The 18,408-nt window shown below is 42.0% G+C and overlaps 1 protein-coding gene across 1 annotated transcript in view; it reads left to right on the top strand.

The window, feature by feature from the left end:
* LOC128662507 (arylsulfatase A-like) overlaps positions 1 to 18,408 on the top strand; it is a 51,961-nt gene that overhangs the window by 18,739 nt on the left and 14,814 nt on the right. The window contains exons 2-3 of the mRNA XM_053716286.1: positions 2,308 to 2,526; positions 4,033 to 4,202. Coding sequence (XP_053572261.1) covers positions 2,308 to 2,526; positions 4,033 to 4,202 — 389 coding nt within the window. The remainder of the gene's footprint in view (positions 1 to 2,307; positions 2,527 to 4,032; positions 4,203 to 18,408) is intronic.

Here is an 18,408-nt window from a genome sequence, read left to right as displayed (position 1 = left end):
AATAAGAGGATCATGTTATTAGGTACAGACTGTGTATGGGAGGATCATGTTATTAGGGACAGACTGTGTATGGGAGGATCATGTTATTAGGTACAGACTGTGTATGGGAGGATCATGTTATTAGGGACAGACTGTGTATGGGAGGATCATGTTATTAGGTACAGACTGTGTATGGGAGGATCATGTTATTAGGTACAGACTGTGTATGGGAGGATCATGTTATTAGGTACAGACTGTGTATGGGAGGATCATGTTATTAGGGACAGACTGTGTATGGGAGGATCATGTTATTAGGGACAGACTGTGTATGGGAGGATCATGTTATTAGGGACAGACTGTGTATGGGAGGATCATGTTATTAGGGACAGACTGTGTATGGGAGGATCATGTTATTAGGGACAGACTGTGTATGGGAGGATCATGTTATTAGGGACAGACTGTGTATGGGAGGATCATGTTATTAGGGACAGACTGTGTATGGGAGGATCATGTTATTAGGGACAGACTGTGTATGGGAGGATCATGTTATTAGGGACAGACTGTGTATGGGAGGATCATGTTATTAGGGACAGACTGTGTATGGGAGGATCATGTTATTAGGTACAGACTGTGTATGGGAGGATCATGTTATTAGGTACAGACTGTGTATGGGAGGATCATGTTATTAGGGACAGACTGTGTATGGGAGGATCATGTTATTAGGGACAGACTGTGTATGGGAGGATCATGTTATTAGGGACAGACTGTGTATGGGAGGATCATGTTATTAGGTACAGACTGTGTATGGGAGGATCATGTTATTAGGGACAGACTGTGTATGGGAGGATCATGTTATTAGGGACAGACTGTGTATGGGAGGATCATGTTATTAGGGACAGACTGTGTATGGGAGGATCATGTTATTAGGTACAGACTGTGTATGGGAGGATCATGTTATTAGGGACAGACTGTGTATGGGAGGATCATGTTATTAGGGACAGACTGTGTATGGGAGGATCATGTTATTAGGTACAGACTGTGTATGGGAGGATCATGTTATTAGGGACAGACTGTGTATGGGAGGATCATGTTATTAGGGACAGACTGTGTATGGGAGGATCATGTTATTAGGGACAGACTGTGTATGGGAGGATCATGTTATTAGGGACAGACTGTGTATGGGAGGATCATGTTATTAGGGACAGACTGTGTATGGGAGGATCATGTTATTAGGGACAGACTGTGTATGGGAGGATCATGTTATTAGGGACAGACTGTGTATGGGAGGATCATGTTATTAGGGACAGACTGTGTATGGGAGGATCATGTTATTAGGGACAGACTGTGTATGGGGGGATCATGTTATTAGGGACAGACTGTGTATGGGGGGATCATGTTATTTGGGACAGACTGTTTATGGGAGGGGATCATGTTATTAGGGACAGACTGTGTATGGGAGGATCATGTTATTAGGAGCAGACTGTGTTTGGGGGGATCATGTTATTAGGAGCAGACTGTGTATGGGGGGATCATGTTATTAGGGGCAGACTGTGTATGGGGGGATCATGTTATTAGGAGCAAACTGTGTATGGGGGGATCATGTTATTAGGAGCAGACTGTGTATGGGAGGATCATGTTATTAGGTACAGACTGTGTATGGGAGGATCATGTTATTAGGGCAGACTGTGTATGGGAGGATCATGTTATTAGGTACAGACTGTGTATGGGGGGATCATGTTATTAGGAGCAGACTGTGTATGGGGGGATCATGTTATTAGGGACAGACTGTGTATGGGAGGATCATGTTATTTGGGGCAGACTGTGTATGGGAGGATCATGTTATTAGGAGCAGACTGTGTATGGGGGGATCATGTTATTAGGGGCAGACTGTGTATGGGGGGATCATGTTATTAGGGGTAGACCGTGTATGGGGAGATCATGTTAGTATTGGCAGATTGTGTATGAGGGACTCACATTTTTAGGGGTGGACTGTGTTTGGGGGATCACCTTATTAGTGGCAGACTGTGTATGAGGGGTTCACGTTATTAGGGCAGACTGTGTATGGGAGGATCATGTTGTTAGTGGCAGGCTGTGTGTGGGTGGATCACATTATTAGTGGCAGACTGTGTATGAGGGATTCACGTTATTAGGGGTAGACTGTGCATGGGGGATCTTGTAATTTAGGAGAAAGTATGTATGGGGGAATCACGTTATTAGGGGTACACTTTGTATTGGAGTTGGCAATATTGGGGCAGACTTTTTGGGGGGATTATTAGTTTTGGGGCTAGTACTGATGAGTTTTGATTTATTCTGCTTGTGATTCTGCAGGGCCCCTGTCAGAACCTGACCTGTTTTCCACCAGACACGCGTTGCGTTGGGACATGTGACCTCGGGGAGGCGCCGCTTCCTGTATATCTGAACGAAAAGATCTTAAAGCAGCCTGTGGACTTCACCAGACTCGTTCCTGAGTACCAGAAGTTCTGCAAGTCCTTCATCACCACAGCCGTGAAACAAAATAAGCCATTCTTTCTATATTATGCAGCACATGTAAGTTTCTCATGCAGCAAAAATAGTTCCCTTTTAGCTAACTATGGCTCCTCCGGATGAACCTTTGACACCAGCTAACGACCTTCTCCTGACCTAGCCCATCAACTGGTGACCATCTCCTGACCAAGCCCATCAACTGGTGACCCTCTGACACCAGATAGTGACCCTCTCCTGACCTAGCCCATCAACTAGTGACCATTTGACACCAGCTAGTGATGCTCTCCGGAACTAGCCCATTAACTGGTGACCCTCTGACCCCAGCTAGTAACCATCTACTGGCCTAGCCCATCAACTGGTGACCCTCTGACACCAGCTAGTGACCCTCTTCTGACCTAGCCTATTAACTAGTGACCATTTGACACCAGCTAGTGATGCTTTCCTGAACTAGCCCATCAACTAGTCACCCTCTGACACCAGCTAATGACCCTCTCCTGACCTAGCCCATCAACTAGTGACCATTTGACACCAGCTAGTGATGCTTTCCTGAACTAGCCCATCAACTAGTCACCCTCTGAGCTGATGTCAGCTAGTGCAGTTAGAAACCCTTTGAGCTGATGCTGGCTATTGACCCTATCCTGACCTAGCCCATCAACTGGTCACCCTCTCAGCTAGTGCAGTTAGCAACCCTGTGAGCGGATGCCCGGGCTAGTGACACCTGTGAGTGGACGCCGTGATAGTAACCCTGTGAGCGGACGCCCAAGCTAGCGTGATAGCGACCCTTCCGCTTCACAACTTGACAGGGAAGGGGCGTTGTGTTCCCAGTTACGCTCTGTGTTATACCTTTTTTGTTTCTTTTAAACTCTTCAGTTCTGTAAACAACTGGGACTTTTAACACAAGCTGTTAAATCCCTTTTTAATATGTAGAGATTGCTGTAGTCATTGTGATTGTATGTGTCATTGAGTACCAAGGAGGATAACAAGGTGGGGGCTTCATGGTTATTTTTATGTTTGCATCTTTAATTCCATTTTTTATTTTTGCCTTTTAATGCCAGAAGCTGTCCTCTAAGGCCTCCTTAGCTTGAGTTTGGTCATGGCCCCATCAGTGGGAATCTACTCTTGTATGTCAAAAGGTAAACTGAGCTGTCTTGTTCCTCACTGAGAGGTGCTCTATATCTCTATTAATACCCTCTCCCGCTGCCATCTTAGTATGAAGAACAGGATTCATCCGTAAATTAAAGGCCTTCGCCTTCCTCTACAATAAACTTTTATACCTTGTGTGAGAAAATCATAAAGGGTGGAAGTAAGAGACCCTTTACTAGCTGTTGTCAAGCAGATGAGTTAATTTGTCACAGCCCACGTCACCTTCATCCTCTGTGGAAGTCAACGGGATAAACGGCAGCCATTCTGCCCTCTGTGATGTTTACTGATGACGGATAATGATAATAAAGTGATTAGAGAGGGATTCCTTGTTTGTGATCTCACCTCACCATGGCCCTTGTCACCTTATTGAATTTATTCTCTGTTCCATAATCTGTTGCTAACTTTGCATGTTTCTCTCATTACCAGCACACTCATTATCCACAGTTTGCAAGCGCTCGTTACACAGGACGTTCTCTACGGGGAAAGTACGGAGATGCTCTTCTTGAGTTTGATGGAGCTGTAGGAGAATTGATACAGACCTTGTGGGACCTTAAAATCCAGGAAAATACGCTGGTTATCTTCACGTCAGACAACGGGTGAGTTTTACATTCAGCAGTCATTGTGACAATCACCTGGGACAGACCTCTTGGCCTCAGAAGCCATAGGAGATGGTCTTGTTAAGCAGTGTACCCTGGGCGAGTCGAGTTACCATCACTGGGGGAGGCAAGTGACCATCACTGGGGGAAGCGAATGACCATCCATGGGTAGGTGAGGGATCATCCCTGGGGGAGGTTATTAATCATCCGTAAATGACCATCCCTAGGGGAGGTGAGTGGTTGTTTTCTATAAACTAACAGTTTAACCCCAGCGCTTAATGTTTTACACCTATAGCTCCTTAAAAAGGGTTCCTAGCTTTCCCTAAAAGAAAGTAAATTTTAACAAAGTATAAAGGAGCACCTAAAAAGAAGGCTAATGTAATATTAAGTATAACTAATACATAGAGAAATGTATAAAATCTAAAATGTAAAATGTGACATTTATTTTGATCATAAAGATTAAAAATTAAGCATACAATTAACAATAAAACATGGATCCATGTAGCAAAACAAATAAATAACAAGAAGAGCACATGAAACTGTATACAGGGTGATTTTAGTCACGTATATGGGATCAGTCTATTCACTCCTGATGAAGTGTCACTTACAGTAGTGAAGTTGATCCTTAAGTAGTGATTTCCCAGAAAAGTTTGTAGAAAAAAATAAAAATATGAAAATAATGAAAAAGGAGAAAATGTAAAGTTGATAAATGTGTGTATGTTAAACAATAGAAGAACCCTTAGCTCAATAAAACAACGATTTTATTTCAATTCTTTTAAAAATAGGATAGCGAGCCACCAAAAACAAATTGGAAGGGAAAGTGCAGCACACCGGCTTAGGCGTTTCGGCGAACTGTCGTAATCATAGCCTAGTCTATGCATTATACCATTTCTTTAACCCCTTAAGGACCAGCGACGTACCCTGTATGTCGCTGGCCTTTTTTTGGGACTTGATTGTTTTATAGCGTGGTCTTGCCACGAGCGTTGAGACTGCTCTATTCCACAAAGCCTTCTGGAGGGAGGGCATTAATAGCGTGTTCTTGCTAGACTTGTGCTTTTATGTCCTGAAAAAACCCTTAACGACCAGTGACATACAGGGTACATTGTGGTCATTAAGGGGTTAAAAAGCATAAAAACAATTCTCATTGGTTGTCGGAAAGCGCAAACCCTCCCTATTAAGCCTTATGTTAAGGAATGTGAAATGACAATTAGTTATACTTTCACGTTGATGCATCTGGATTAAATTGCCTAAGATTAAAACAACTGAGGTGGAATGGTTAATAAAACATGATTATAATTGTATGAACCAACATGTATCTTAGATCACTATAGGGATATTGCCTTTTACACAGAATAGAAGTATGAAATAGCAAAAAGTAATCTGGATTATAACATAATACAGAGTCACATTAAGCATTGAATATGTTGTGAACATAATATCAAACCAATGAGCCAGGAACATGTAGAGTGTATAGTACATAGTATGTATACTGTTTGTGACCCCTGTCCTAACTAAATTGAGACATACAAACTAAACTTAAATATACTATTAAGAATGTTATGTGTACTGAAGATTCATAATGCAGTATACATAAAAATAAGGTAAAAGTCGATATTATGTTACTATATTTTGTTAAAGGGACACTGAACCCAAATTTTTTCTATCGTGATTCAGATAGAGCATGCAATTTTAAGCAACTTTCTAATTTACTCCTATTATCAAATTATTTTCATTCTCTTGGTATCTTTATTTGAAATGCAAGAATGTAAGTTTAGATGCCGCCCCATTTTTGGTGAACACACTGTGTTGTTCTTGCTGATTGGTGGGTAAATTCACCTACCAATAAACAAGTGCTTTCCATAGTTCTGAACCAAAGAAATAGCTTAAATGCCTTCTTTTTCAAATAAAGAAAGCAAGAGAACGAAGAAAAATTGATAATAAGAGTAAATTAGAAAGTTGTTTAAAATTGCCTGCTCTATTTGAAACATGAAAGAAAACATTTTGGGTTCAGTGTCCCTTTAATTATAGATTTAACTAAATTAACCCTTGAAATGTATCCCTTATGCGTGAATTTGTTTGTTAACATAATTGCTACTAGATAATCCAGTGTCTTCTTATTGCTTCTATATTAGTGACTCGTAAATTAGACTACCATGTAACTGTTGGCATTGTTTATGAAGGACTATATCCAGTCACTATGTTGTGTTAGACCACTTTTAAAGTAGGCATACAATCAAATGTTAATGAAGATAGATGCGTGATTTATTATTCCCAATTATTGATTAGATGGTATCTGGAATTCAATCCTTCTGGATGTCTAGTTTTCAACTTGAACATCCAGAAGATCTCTCTTTTAGCCAGTAGTTTGTCAAAGTTACCACCTATCTTAGGTAGTATAACATGTTCAATTGCACACCACTTCAGTATATGAATTTTCCCATTGTGTTTCTCTACAAAGTGGCGTACTAGGGGAGTGGTGGATTTGCCCTGTGTTATGGTTGAAAGATGCTCACGAATACGTGACTTTATGTCTCTCTAAATAAGTCCAATATATTGGACCCCACATGTCTGACACTTCAACAAATATATAACTTTGGACGACATGCAATTCATAAATTTTCTAATTTCAAACTCCTCTCTAGTTATATGTGATGTGAAGGAATTTGCATGGGCGACACTTCCTGTGGCTGCTGCTATACATACCTATACTACTCATCCATGTGCTTGAGCTTGACTGCTCAGTTTTAAGTGCAGTAGGAGAAAGTAGAGTGCCCAAGGTAAAACATTTACTAGAAGTGCACCTAACCCCTGCCTTTACTAAGTCAGTCAGTTTATCATCTGCTGCTAAAATTGGAAAATGTTTCCGAATTATAGCAGCAATCTGAGGGAATTGGGCACTGTAGCTTGTTACAAAGTTTAAAGGACTTATTTTGTTGTGATGTTTCTGCTAAGAAAGACCCTCTGTGACGACTGTCTACCTGATTCCTAGCATTGGCAGTTATCTTTTGTGAATAGCCTCTTTCTCTTAGTCTGTTCTCTAATTCCCTCGCTTCATGGCAATAGTCAGTTTGTTCTGAACAATTGCTCCTCAATCGAGTGAATTCTCCTTTGGCCACTGCAGCCACAGTATGGTTAGGATGACAACTCTTGCCATGAAGCAGGGAATTACCACTAATAGGTTTTCTGTAGACTCTTGTCTGAATTGTGCCCTCTTCAGATCCAACCAAAGTGAGATCCAAATAATTGATCTCCCTAGTGTGACATTCGTATGTAAATTTGAGGCCAATGACGTTGGAATTCAGATGATCTACAAATTTTCCAACATCCAATTGTGGACCACTCCATATAAACAGGAGGTCATCAATGTACCTCCCATACGTGTAAATCTACTCAGTATAGGGGTTTCTATCTCCAAAGGTGTGGAAAAATTCCCACCAACCTAAAAATAGGTTGGCGTATGATGGGGCAAATTTTGCCTCCATCGCCGTTCCACATCTCTGGAGATAGAACACCCCCTGAAACTGTTGTGAGTCAACAAAAATTTGTTGATTCTTAGCACGTAATCTTGAAATTCTCCTGAATAGTCAGTGTAATTTATAAGAAAAAAGGCTATTGCTTTCAGGCCTTTCTCATGGGGAATAGATGAATAGAGAGACAGCATCAACTGTGACCCAACTATATGTTTCTTCCCACTGAACTTTCTCCATTATATTCAGAACGTGTTTTGTGTCTTTGATGTATGATGGTAAGGAAATTACAAGGGGTTGTGGTATAGTGTCCAGCCATTGAGATAGGTGTTCCAATAATGAACCTATCCCACTTACTATTGGACGACCCTGTATCTGAGTTAATGTTTTATGGACTTTGGGTAAATGATGGAACAGGGGTGTTCTGGGATTCTCCACATTGAGATATTCTGTTGTCTTTGCATCCAGAAACCCCTGTTCTTTACCATCATCCAAATTTTGATTTAAATATTTTTAAAAAATATTAGTTGGATCTCTTGGTAAAACTGTGTAATTATCTGTGTTGGTAAGCTGCCTTAGTGCTTCTTCAATATAGGTGGATTTATTGAGAACCACCACTATACATCCCTTGTCCGCATTCTTTATTACAATGTCTGAGTCATCCTGTAACTGTTTCAGGGCTATCTTCTCTTTCCTACTTAGATTATGTTCAGTAGAACATTCTGTAGATTTTAGGTTTGTAAGATCTTTTTCTATTCGATTAAAGAATGTTTCAATTATTACTCCCCTGCTATGTATAGGATAGAAACTTGCTGTGGGTTTGAGAGAGATACCTGTATTTTTATTACCTTCATTGTCAGGTGTATCAAATTGTAATTCTTGTAATGAAATGGTATCACATATATCCTGAAAAGTCAGAGTAGTGGAATCAGTGTCAGTGGTCTGTAGCCTGTTCTCAAGATGTATTTGTTCCATGTCTCCCTGACCATAGAAATGTTTTCTTAAAGTTACATTTCTTATCATGCGATTTACATCGATTATGGTTTGGAAGACAGTGAAGTTAGTAGTCTTTGCAAACGAAAGACCATACCCCAAAACCTTAAATTGTTCCTTAGTTAATGATTTTTTGTTATAAATTTAGTAAATTTTCTATTTGTATTTGCTTTGTCCTCTCGACCCTCTCAACTGATACCTCTCCTGTGATTTCTGTGTCTCCGTAGGAACTGACATTAGTCCCGTGTCCAATGGACAAACCTGATCTAAGTCTGTCACAGCTGTGCCCTGAGTGGTTGTCATGGGTGTGTACCTAGTACCCCCTGTCTTTGGTGTTGATTTTTATTTTATTTTGGTCTAACCACTTGTGGATGTTCAGTTATAGGGTTCACTATGGTATTTTTCAAAAATCCCTGTGTGTGTGGCTCCTAAATCCTTGTTACCTTATGATCTCTCATCTGAGGACTATTCACCCTTACTTTCAGAAAAAGACACTGACTTTCCCCCTGTCTTACCACCCTGTCCTTTCTTTTTCTTTTTTTTGTTCATATTATTTGTCTTACGTCTATTATTTGTACGTTGTTTTCTATTCCAAATATATACAGTTTTGTTTTCATAGACTTATCTCTTAAAGGGACATTATACACTAATTTTTTCTCTTACTTGGTGTATCCAGTCCACGGATTCATCCTTACTTGTGGGATATTCTCAATCCCTACAGGAAGTGGCAAAGAGAGCACACAGCAAAGCTGTCCATATAGCTCCCCTCAGGCTCCGCCCCCCAGTCATTCTCTTTGCCGCTCTAACAAGTAGCATCTCCACGGGAGGGTAAAGTGAATGTGGTGTTAGATTTGTAGTTTTTATTTCTTCAATCAAGATGTTTCTTCAATCAAGTTTGTTATTTTAAAATAGTGCCGGTTTGTACTATTTACTCTGAGGCAGAAAGTGATGAAGATTTCTGCTGAGAGGAAAAAGATTTTAGCATTTTGTAACTAAAATCCATTGCTGTTCCCACACAGGACTGTTGAGTACCGGAGAACTTCAGTTGGGGGGAACAGTTTGCAGGCTTATACTGCTTAAGGTATGCTCAGTCATTTTTTTTTTCTAACAAGACCTGGTAATGCTAGAAGACTGACAGAAATCCCCATGAGGGAAGGTAAGCCATTTTCTGAGACGCAGTATAGAAGGACGGCTTCAGTTAAGGGCTTAAATACTGGTAGACACTGTGATGGGCTAAATCGATTACTTTATTAGTGGAATCTTATATTTGTTCAACTGTTTGAAACGTTGGAAACACTTTTGGGGTTTTTATTACGCCTGGCATATTATTAGACGCCTAGTCTGACTCAAGAAGGCCCCATAACTCTGAACTGAAGAGGGAGGGGGCCTCATTTTCGCGCCTCAGTTGCGCAGTTGATTTACAAGACAGCTTCATGCAGCTTCACGTGTAGAGTCCTGAGAGTGCAGGAGGACATCAAGGAGGCTTATATTTCAGCTACAAATAACCCTAAAGGAAGGTAGGGCCACAGAAAAGACTGTGGCACCGTGCTCTAGTGTGTTAAACCGGTTGTTTACTTCAATTTGCTCTGGTTTGGGCAATAAGGGGTTAATTGATTTGAAAATTTGTGTGCAATCTTTTCAAAGCATTAGGATCATGTGGTGAAAATTTCATAAAGATCGGATGTTTTTTGGTGATTTGGTAAAAAAGTGTGTGCTTTTTATTATTTAAAGACACAGTAAAGTTTTTTCAAAAAGTGATTTTTTTCTGTATTGTAGTGCTGTCTAAGTCTGTCAAACATGTCTGAGACTTCAAATAGACCTTGTTCTTTATGTTTAAAAGCCATGGCGGTACCCCCATTGCATTTATGTGTAAAGTGTGCTAAAACATCTAAGCATTTTAAAGACCATCCAGTGACACTTAAAAATGTAGCCCAAGATGATTCTTTAACAGAGGGTAATGAGGATAGTCCTTCTTCCTCTCCCCATGTGTCGACACCAGTTACGCCCGTGCAAGCGATGCCTAGTACCTCTAGCGCATTGGCCCCTATTACTTTACAACAATTAGCAGCAGTCATGGATAATTCCCTTGCAGCATTTTTATCCAAACTGCCAGTTTTTCCAAAAAAGCGCGATAGCTCAGTATTAAATACAGAGGATGAGCAATCAGAAGCTTTGGATGATTTATCTGTAGTACCCTCACAAAACTCAGAAGTAGCAGTGAGGGACGGTCTGTCTGAGGGAGAAATTTCTGATACAGGAAAAGTTTCTCAGCGGGCAGAGTCAGATTCCTTAGCGTTTAAATTTAAGCTGGAACACCTCCGCGTGCTGCTTAAGGAGGTTTTAGCTACGCTGGATGATTGTGACCCCATGGTTGTCCCAGAAAAATTGTGTAAGATGCGCAGGTTTTTAGAGGTCCCCGTATACACTGAGGCATTTCCGATCCCAAAGAGGGTGGCGGATATTGTGACTAGGGAGTGGGAGAGACCAGGTGTACCCTTTGTTCCCCCCCTATCTTTAAGAAAATGTTCCCCATAAACGACCCCAGGCGGGACGCGTGGCAGACAGTCCCTAAGGTAGAGGGGGCTGTTTCAACACTTGCTAAGCGTACAACTATACCAATGGAGGACAGTTGTGCTTTCAAAGATCCTATGGATAAAAAATTGGAAGGATTGCTGAAGAAAATTTTTGTTCAGCAAGGTTTTCTACTTCAACCAATTGCCTGCATTATTTCGGTAACTACTGCAGCGGCTTTTTGGTTCAAGGCCCTGGAGGAGTCGCTCCAGAGGGAGACTTCATACGATGAGGTCATGGATAGAATTCATGCTCTAAAGCTGGCTAATTCTTTTATCACTGATGCCGCTCTCCAATTAGCTAAACTAGCGGCGAAAAACTCAGGTTTTGCCATCATGGCGCGAAGAGCGCTTTGGCTCAAATCGTGGTCGGCGGATGTGTCGTCCAAAACAAAACTGTTAAATATTCCCTTCAAGGGGAAAACCCTATTCGGCCCAGAGCTGAAAGAAATTATTTCAGATATCACTGGCAGCAAGGGCCATGCTCTTCCACAAGATAGCCCGTTTAAGGCCAAAAACAAGGCTAATTTTCGCTCCTTTCGCAACTTCAGGAGTGGATCTGCTGCAACCTCTGCTGCCGCAAAGCAAGATAACGCTTCCCAGCCCAAAGCAACCTGGAAACCCTTGCAGGGCTGGAATAAGGGTAAACAGGCCAAGAAGCCTGCTCCTGCTACCAAGACAGCATGAAGGGGTAGCCCCCGATCCGGGATCGGATCTGGTAGGGGGCAGACTTTCTCTCTTTGCTCAGGCTTGGGCAAGAGACGTTCCGGATACCTGGGCATTAGAAATAGTTGCTCAGGGGTACCTTCTAGAATTCAAGGATTCTCCCCCAAGGGGAAGGTTCCACATTTCTCGTTTGTCTTCAGACCAAACAAAGAAACAGGCGTTCTTACGCTGTGTAGAAGATCTCCTAAAAATGGGAGTAATACACCCAGTTCCAATTGCAGAACAAGGACTGGGATTTTACTCAAACCTGTTCGTAGTTCCCAAAAAGGAAGGAACTTTCAGGCCAATCCTGGATCTAAAAATTCTAAACAAATTCCTCAGAGTTCCGTCTTTCAAGATGGAAACCATTCGGACAATCTTGCCGATGATCCAGGAAGGTCAATATATGACTACCGTGGATCTAAAGGATGCATATCTACATATTCCTATCCACAAAGATCACCATCAGTTCCTAAGGTTCGCCTTTCTGGACAAACATTACCAGTTCGTGGCCCTTCCTTTCGGGTTGGCCACCGCTCCCAGAATTTTCACAAAGGTGCTAGGGTCCTTTCTAGCAGTGCTAAGACCACGGGGCATTGCAGTAGCACCTTACCTAGACGACATATTAATACAGGCGTCGTCTTTCCACAGAGCCAAGGCTCATACGGACATTGTTCTGGCCTTTCTAAGGTCTCACGGGTGGAAGGTGAATGTAGAAAAAAGTTCTCTGTCCCCGCTCACAAGGGTTCCCTTCCTGGGAACACTAATAGACTCGGTAGAAATGAAAATCTTTCTGACAGAGGTCAGGAAGTCAAAACTGTTGAATACTTGCCGAGCTCTTCATTCCATTCCTCGGCCTTCTGTGGCTCAGTGCATGGAGGTAATTGGCTTAATGGTTGCGGCAATGGACGTAGTCCCTTTTGCCCGAATTCATCTCAGACCACTGCAACTGTGCATGCTCAAACAGTGGAATGGGGATTACGCAGATTTGTCTCCTCAAATACAAATGGACCAGAAAACCAGAGACTCTCTTCTCTGGTGGTTGTCTCAAGATCACCTGTCTCAGGGAATGAGTTTCCGCAGACCGGAGTGGATCATTGTCACAACCGATGCCAGTCTGTTAGGCTGGGGTGCGGTTTGGAACTCCCTGAAGGCTCAGGGTCTATGGTCTCGGGAAGAATCTCTTCTCCCGATAAACATTTTGGAGCTGAGAGCGATATTCAATACGCTCCAGGCGTGGCCTCAACTAGTGGAGGCCAAATTCATCAGATTTCCATCGGACAACATCACGACTGTAGCGTACATCAATCATTAGGGAGGAACAAAGAGTTCCCTAGCGATGAAGGAAGTATCCAAGATCATCAAATGGGCAGAGGATCACTCCTGCCATCTATCTGCAATTCACATCCCAGGGGTAGACAACTGGGAGGCGGATTTTCTAAGTCGTCAGACTTTTCATCCAGGGGAGTGGGAACTCCACCCGGAGGTTTTTGTTCAGCTGACCCAGGTATGGGGCATTCCAGAATTGGATCTGATGGCGTCCCGTCAGAACACCAAACTTCCCCTTTACGGATCCAGATCCAGGGATCCCAAGGCGGCATTGATAGATGCTTTAACAGCGCCTTGGTCGTTCAGTCTAGCTTATGTCTTTCCACCGTTTCCTCTTCTTCCTCGGCTAGTAGCCAGAATCAAACAGGAGAAGGCTTCGGTAATTCTGATAGCGCCTGCGTGGCCACGCAGGACTTGGTATGCAGACCTAGTGGACATGTCATCGGTCCCACCATGGAAACTGCCATCGAGGCAGGATCTTCTAATTCAAGGTCCTTTCAAGCATCCATATCTAGTTTCTCTGCAACTGACTGCTTGGAGATTGAACGCTTAATTCTAGCCAAGCGTGGTTTCTCTGAATTAGTTATAGACACTCTGATACAGGCCAGGAAGCCTGTCACAAAGAAATTTTACCATAAGATATGGCGGAAATATCTTTGTTGGTGTGAATCCAAGGGTTACTCGTGGAGTAAGGTTAGGATTCCAAGGATTTTAGCTTTTCTCCAAGAAGGATTGGAGAAAGGTCTCTCAGCTAGTTCTTTAAAGGGACAGATATCTGCTCTGTCTATCCTGCTACATAAGCGTCTGGCAGCTGTACCAGACGTTCAGGTGTTTGCACAGGCCCTAGTTAGAATCAAGCCTTTTTACAAGCCTGTGGCTCCTCCTTGGAGTCTAAATTTAGTTCTTTCAGTTCTTCAAGGAGTTCCGTTTGAACCTTTGCATTCCATAGATATTAAGTTATTATCTTGGAAAGTTTTGTTTTTAGTAGCCATTTCTTCTGCTCGAAGAGTTTCTGAATTGTCTGCTTTGCATTGTGATTCACCCTATCTGGTATTCCATGCAGATAAGATTGTTTTGCGTACCAAACCTGGTTTTCTTCCAAAAGTGGTTTCTAATAAGAATCTTAACCAGGCTACCTTCTACAACCAATTTCATGCATTGTTCCTGTCATCCTTCTCTGTGTCCTAATCCAGTTTCTAGGAAGGAACGACTTTTACACAATCTTGACGTGGTTCGTGCTTTAAAATTCTATTTAAAAGCAACTAAAGATTTCAGACAAACATCATCCTTGTTTGTCGTCTATTCTGGTAAGAGGAGAGGTCAGAAAGCGACTGCTACCTCTTTTTCCTTTTGGCTGAAAAGCATCATCCGATTGGCTTGTGAGACTGCTGGACAGCAGCCTCCTGAACGAATTACAGCTCATTCCACCAGAGCTGTGGCTTCCACATGGGCTTTCAAGAATGAGGCTTCTGTTGAACAGATTTGTAAGGCAGCGACTTGGTCTTCACTGCATACATTCGCCAAATTTTACAAATTCGATACTTTTGCTTCTACGGAGGCTATTTTTGGGAGAAAGGTTTTGCAAGCAGTGGTGCCTTCCGTTTAGGTTACCTGACTTGTTCCCTCCCTTCATCCGTGTCCTAAAGCTTTGGTATTGGTATCCCACAAGTAAGGATGAATCCGTGGACTGGATACACCAAGTAAGAGAAAACAGAATTTATGCTTACCTGATAAATTTCTTTCTCTTACGGTGTATCCAGTCCACGGCCCGCCCTGACAATTAAGTCAGGTTCAAATTTAATTTAAAATAACTACAGTCACCACTGCACCCTATGGTTCTCCTTTTTCTTTTAACCGTCGGTCGAATGACTGGGGGGGCGGAGCCTGAGGGGAGCTATATGGACAGCTTTGCTGTGTGCTCTCTTTGCCACTTCCTGTAGGGATTGAGAATATCCCACAAGTAAGGGTGAATCCGTGGACTGGATACACCGTAAGAAAGAAATTTATCAGGTAAGCATAAATTCTGTTTTCTTTGCATAAATGTTTTGTAGTTGATCTATTTATATAGCCCATAAAGTTTGTTTTTTTTTAAAAAATGTATAGTTTTGCTTATTTTTAAATAACATTGCTCTGATTTCTCCAACATTGGTGTGTCCGGTCCACGGCGTCATCCTTACTTGTGGGATATTCTCTTCCCCAACAGGAAATGGCAAAGAGTCCCAGCAAAGCTGGCCATATAGTCCCTCCTAGGCTCCGCCCACCCCAGTCATTCTCTTTGCCGTTGCACAGGCAACATCTCCACGGAGATGGTTAAGAGTTTTTTGGTGTTTAAATGTAGTTTTTATTCTTCTATCAAGTGTTTGTTATTTTAAAATAGTGCTGGTATGTACTATTTACTCTGAAACAGAAAATGATGAAGATTTCTGTTTGTGAGAGGAAGATGATTTTAGCAGACAGTAACTAAAATCGATTGCTGTTTCCACATAGGACTGTTGAGATGAAGTAACTTCAGTTGGGGGAAACAGTTAGCAGACTTTTCTGCTTAAGGTATGACTAGCCATATTTCTAACAAGACTGTGTAATGCTGGAAGGCTGTCATTTCCCCTCATGGGGACCGGTAAGCCATTTTCTTAGTCAAACAAACAGAATAAAGGGCTTAATATGGGCTAAAAAACTGGTAGACATTTTTATGGGCTAAATCGATTGCTTTATTTGGGCATATTATTCAGATTTAGGCTAACAATTGGCATTTATAATCTTGGGGAACGTTTATAAAACGGCAGGCACTGTGTTAGACACCTTTTTCAGTCAGGGGGCCTTTCTAGTTATAGACTGAGCCTCATTTTCGCGCCATTACTGCGCAGTTGTTTTTTTGAGAGCAGGGCATGCAGATGCATGTGTGAGGATCTAAAAATCACTGAAAAAGCTTCTAGAAGGCGTCATTTGGTATCGTATTCCCCTATGGGCTTGGTTGGGTCTCAGCAAAGACTATAGCTGGGACTGTATAGGGGTTAAATTTAAAAACGGCTCCGGTTCCGTTATTTTAAGGGTTAAAGCTCTGATTTGGTGTGCAATACTTTTAATGCTTTAAGACACTGTGGTGAAATTTTGGTAATTTTTGAACGATTCCTTCATACTTTTTCACATATTCAGTAATAAAGTGTTTTCTGTTTGAAATTTAAAGAGACAGTAACGGTTTTATTTTAAAACGTTTTTTGTGCTTTGTTGACAAGTTTAAGCCTGTTTAACATGTCTGTACCTTCAGATAAGCTATGTTCTATATGTATGAAAGCCAATGTGTCTCCCCATTTAAATTTATGTGATAATTGTGCCATAGCGTCCAAACAAAGTAAGGACAGTACTGCCACAGATAATGATATTGCCCAAGATGATTCCTCAAATGAGGGGAGTAAACATGATACTACATCATCTCCTACTGTGTCTACACCAGTTTTGCCCATGCAGGAGGCCCCTAGTACATCTAGTGCGCCAATACTTATTACCATGCAACAATTAACGGCTGTAATGGATAACTCCATAGCAAATCTTTTATCCAAAATGCCTACTTATCAGAGAAAGCGCGATTGCTCTGTTTTAAACACTGAAGAGCAAGAGGGCGCTGATGATAATTGTTCTGTCATACCCTCACACCAATCTGAAGGGGCAATGAGGGAGGTTTTGTCTGATGGAGAAATCTCAGATTCAGGAAAAATTTCTCATCAAGCTGAACCTGATGTTGTGACATTTAAATTTAAATTAGAACATCTCCGCGCACTGCTTAAGGAGGTGTTATCTACTCTGGATGATTGTGACAACTTGGTCATTCCAGAGAAATTATGCAAGATGGACAAGTTCCTAGAGGTTCTGGTGCCCCCCGACGCTTTTCCTATACCCAAGCGGGTGGCGGACATAGTAAATAAGGAGTGGGAAAAGCCCGGCATACCTTTTGTCCCCCCCCCTATATTTAAGAAATTATTTCCTATGGTCGACCCCAGAAAGGACTTATGGCAGACAGTCCCCAAGGTCGAGGGGGCAGTTTCTACTCTAAACAAACGCACTACTATTCCTATCGAAGATAGTTGTGCTTTCAAAGATCCTATGGATAAAAAATTGGAAGGTTTGCTTAAAAAGATTTTTGTACAGCAAGGCTACCTTCTACAACCAATTTCATGCATTGTTCCTGTCACTACGGCAGCGTGGTTCTGGTTCGAGGAACTAGAAAAGTCGCTCAGTAGAGAAACTCCATATGAGGAGGTTATGGACAGAGTTCATGCACTTAAATTGGCTAACTCTTTTATTTTAGATGCCGCTTTGCAATTAGCTAGATTAGCGGCGAAAAATTCAGGGTTTGCTATCGTGGCGCGCAGAGCGCTTTGGCTAAAGTCTTGGTCAGCGGATGTGTCATCCAAGACAAAATTGCTTAACATCCCTTTCAAAGGTAAAACTTTATTTGGACCAGAATTGAAAGAGATTATTTCAGACATCACTGAGGGAAAGGGCCACGCCCTTCCACAGGATAGGTCTTTTAAGGCTAAAAATAAGCCTAATTTTCGCCCCTTTCGCAGAAACGGACCGCCCTCTAATTCTGCATCCTCTAAGCAAGAGGGTATTGCCTCACAACCCAAACCAGCCTGGAAACCAATGCAAGGCTGGAACAAGGGTAAGCAGGCCAAGAAGCCTGCCACTGCTACCAAAACAGCATGAAGGAGTAGCCCCCGATCCGGGACCGGATCTAGTGGGGGGCAGACTCTCTCTCTTTGCTCAGGCTTGGGCAAGAGATGTTCAGGATCCTTGGGCGCTAGAAATAGTTTCTCAAGGTTATCTCCTGGAATTCAAGGAACTACCCCCAAGGGGAAGGTTCCACAGGTCTCACTTATCCTCAAACCAAATAAAGAGACAGGCATTCTTACATTGTGTAGAAGACCTGTTAAAGATGGGAGCGATACACCCAGTTCCAATAAAGGAACAAGGAATGGGATTTTATTCCAATCTGTTCGTAGTTCCCAAAAAAGAGGGAACGTTCAGACCAATTTTGGATTTGAAGATCCTAAACAAATTTCTCAGGGTACCATCGTTCAAAATGGAAACTATTCGAACGATTCTACTCACCATCCAGGAAAGTCAATTTATGACTACCGTGGA

This window comes from Bombina bombina, chromosome 6 (assembly GCF_027579735.1).
Source record: "Bombina bombina isolate aBomBom1 chromosome 6, aBomBom1.pri, whole genome shotgun sequence".
Classification (NCBI taxonomy): Eukaryota; Metazoa; Chordata; class Amphibia; order Anura; family Bombinatoridae; genus Bombina; species Bombina bombina.
The sequence above is the reverse complement of the archived record's forward strand: the minus strand, read 5'-3'. Positions and strand labels throughout refer to the sequence as shown.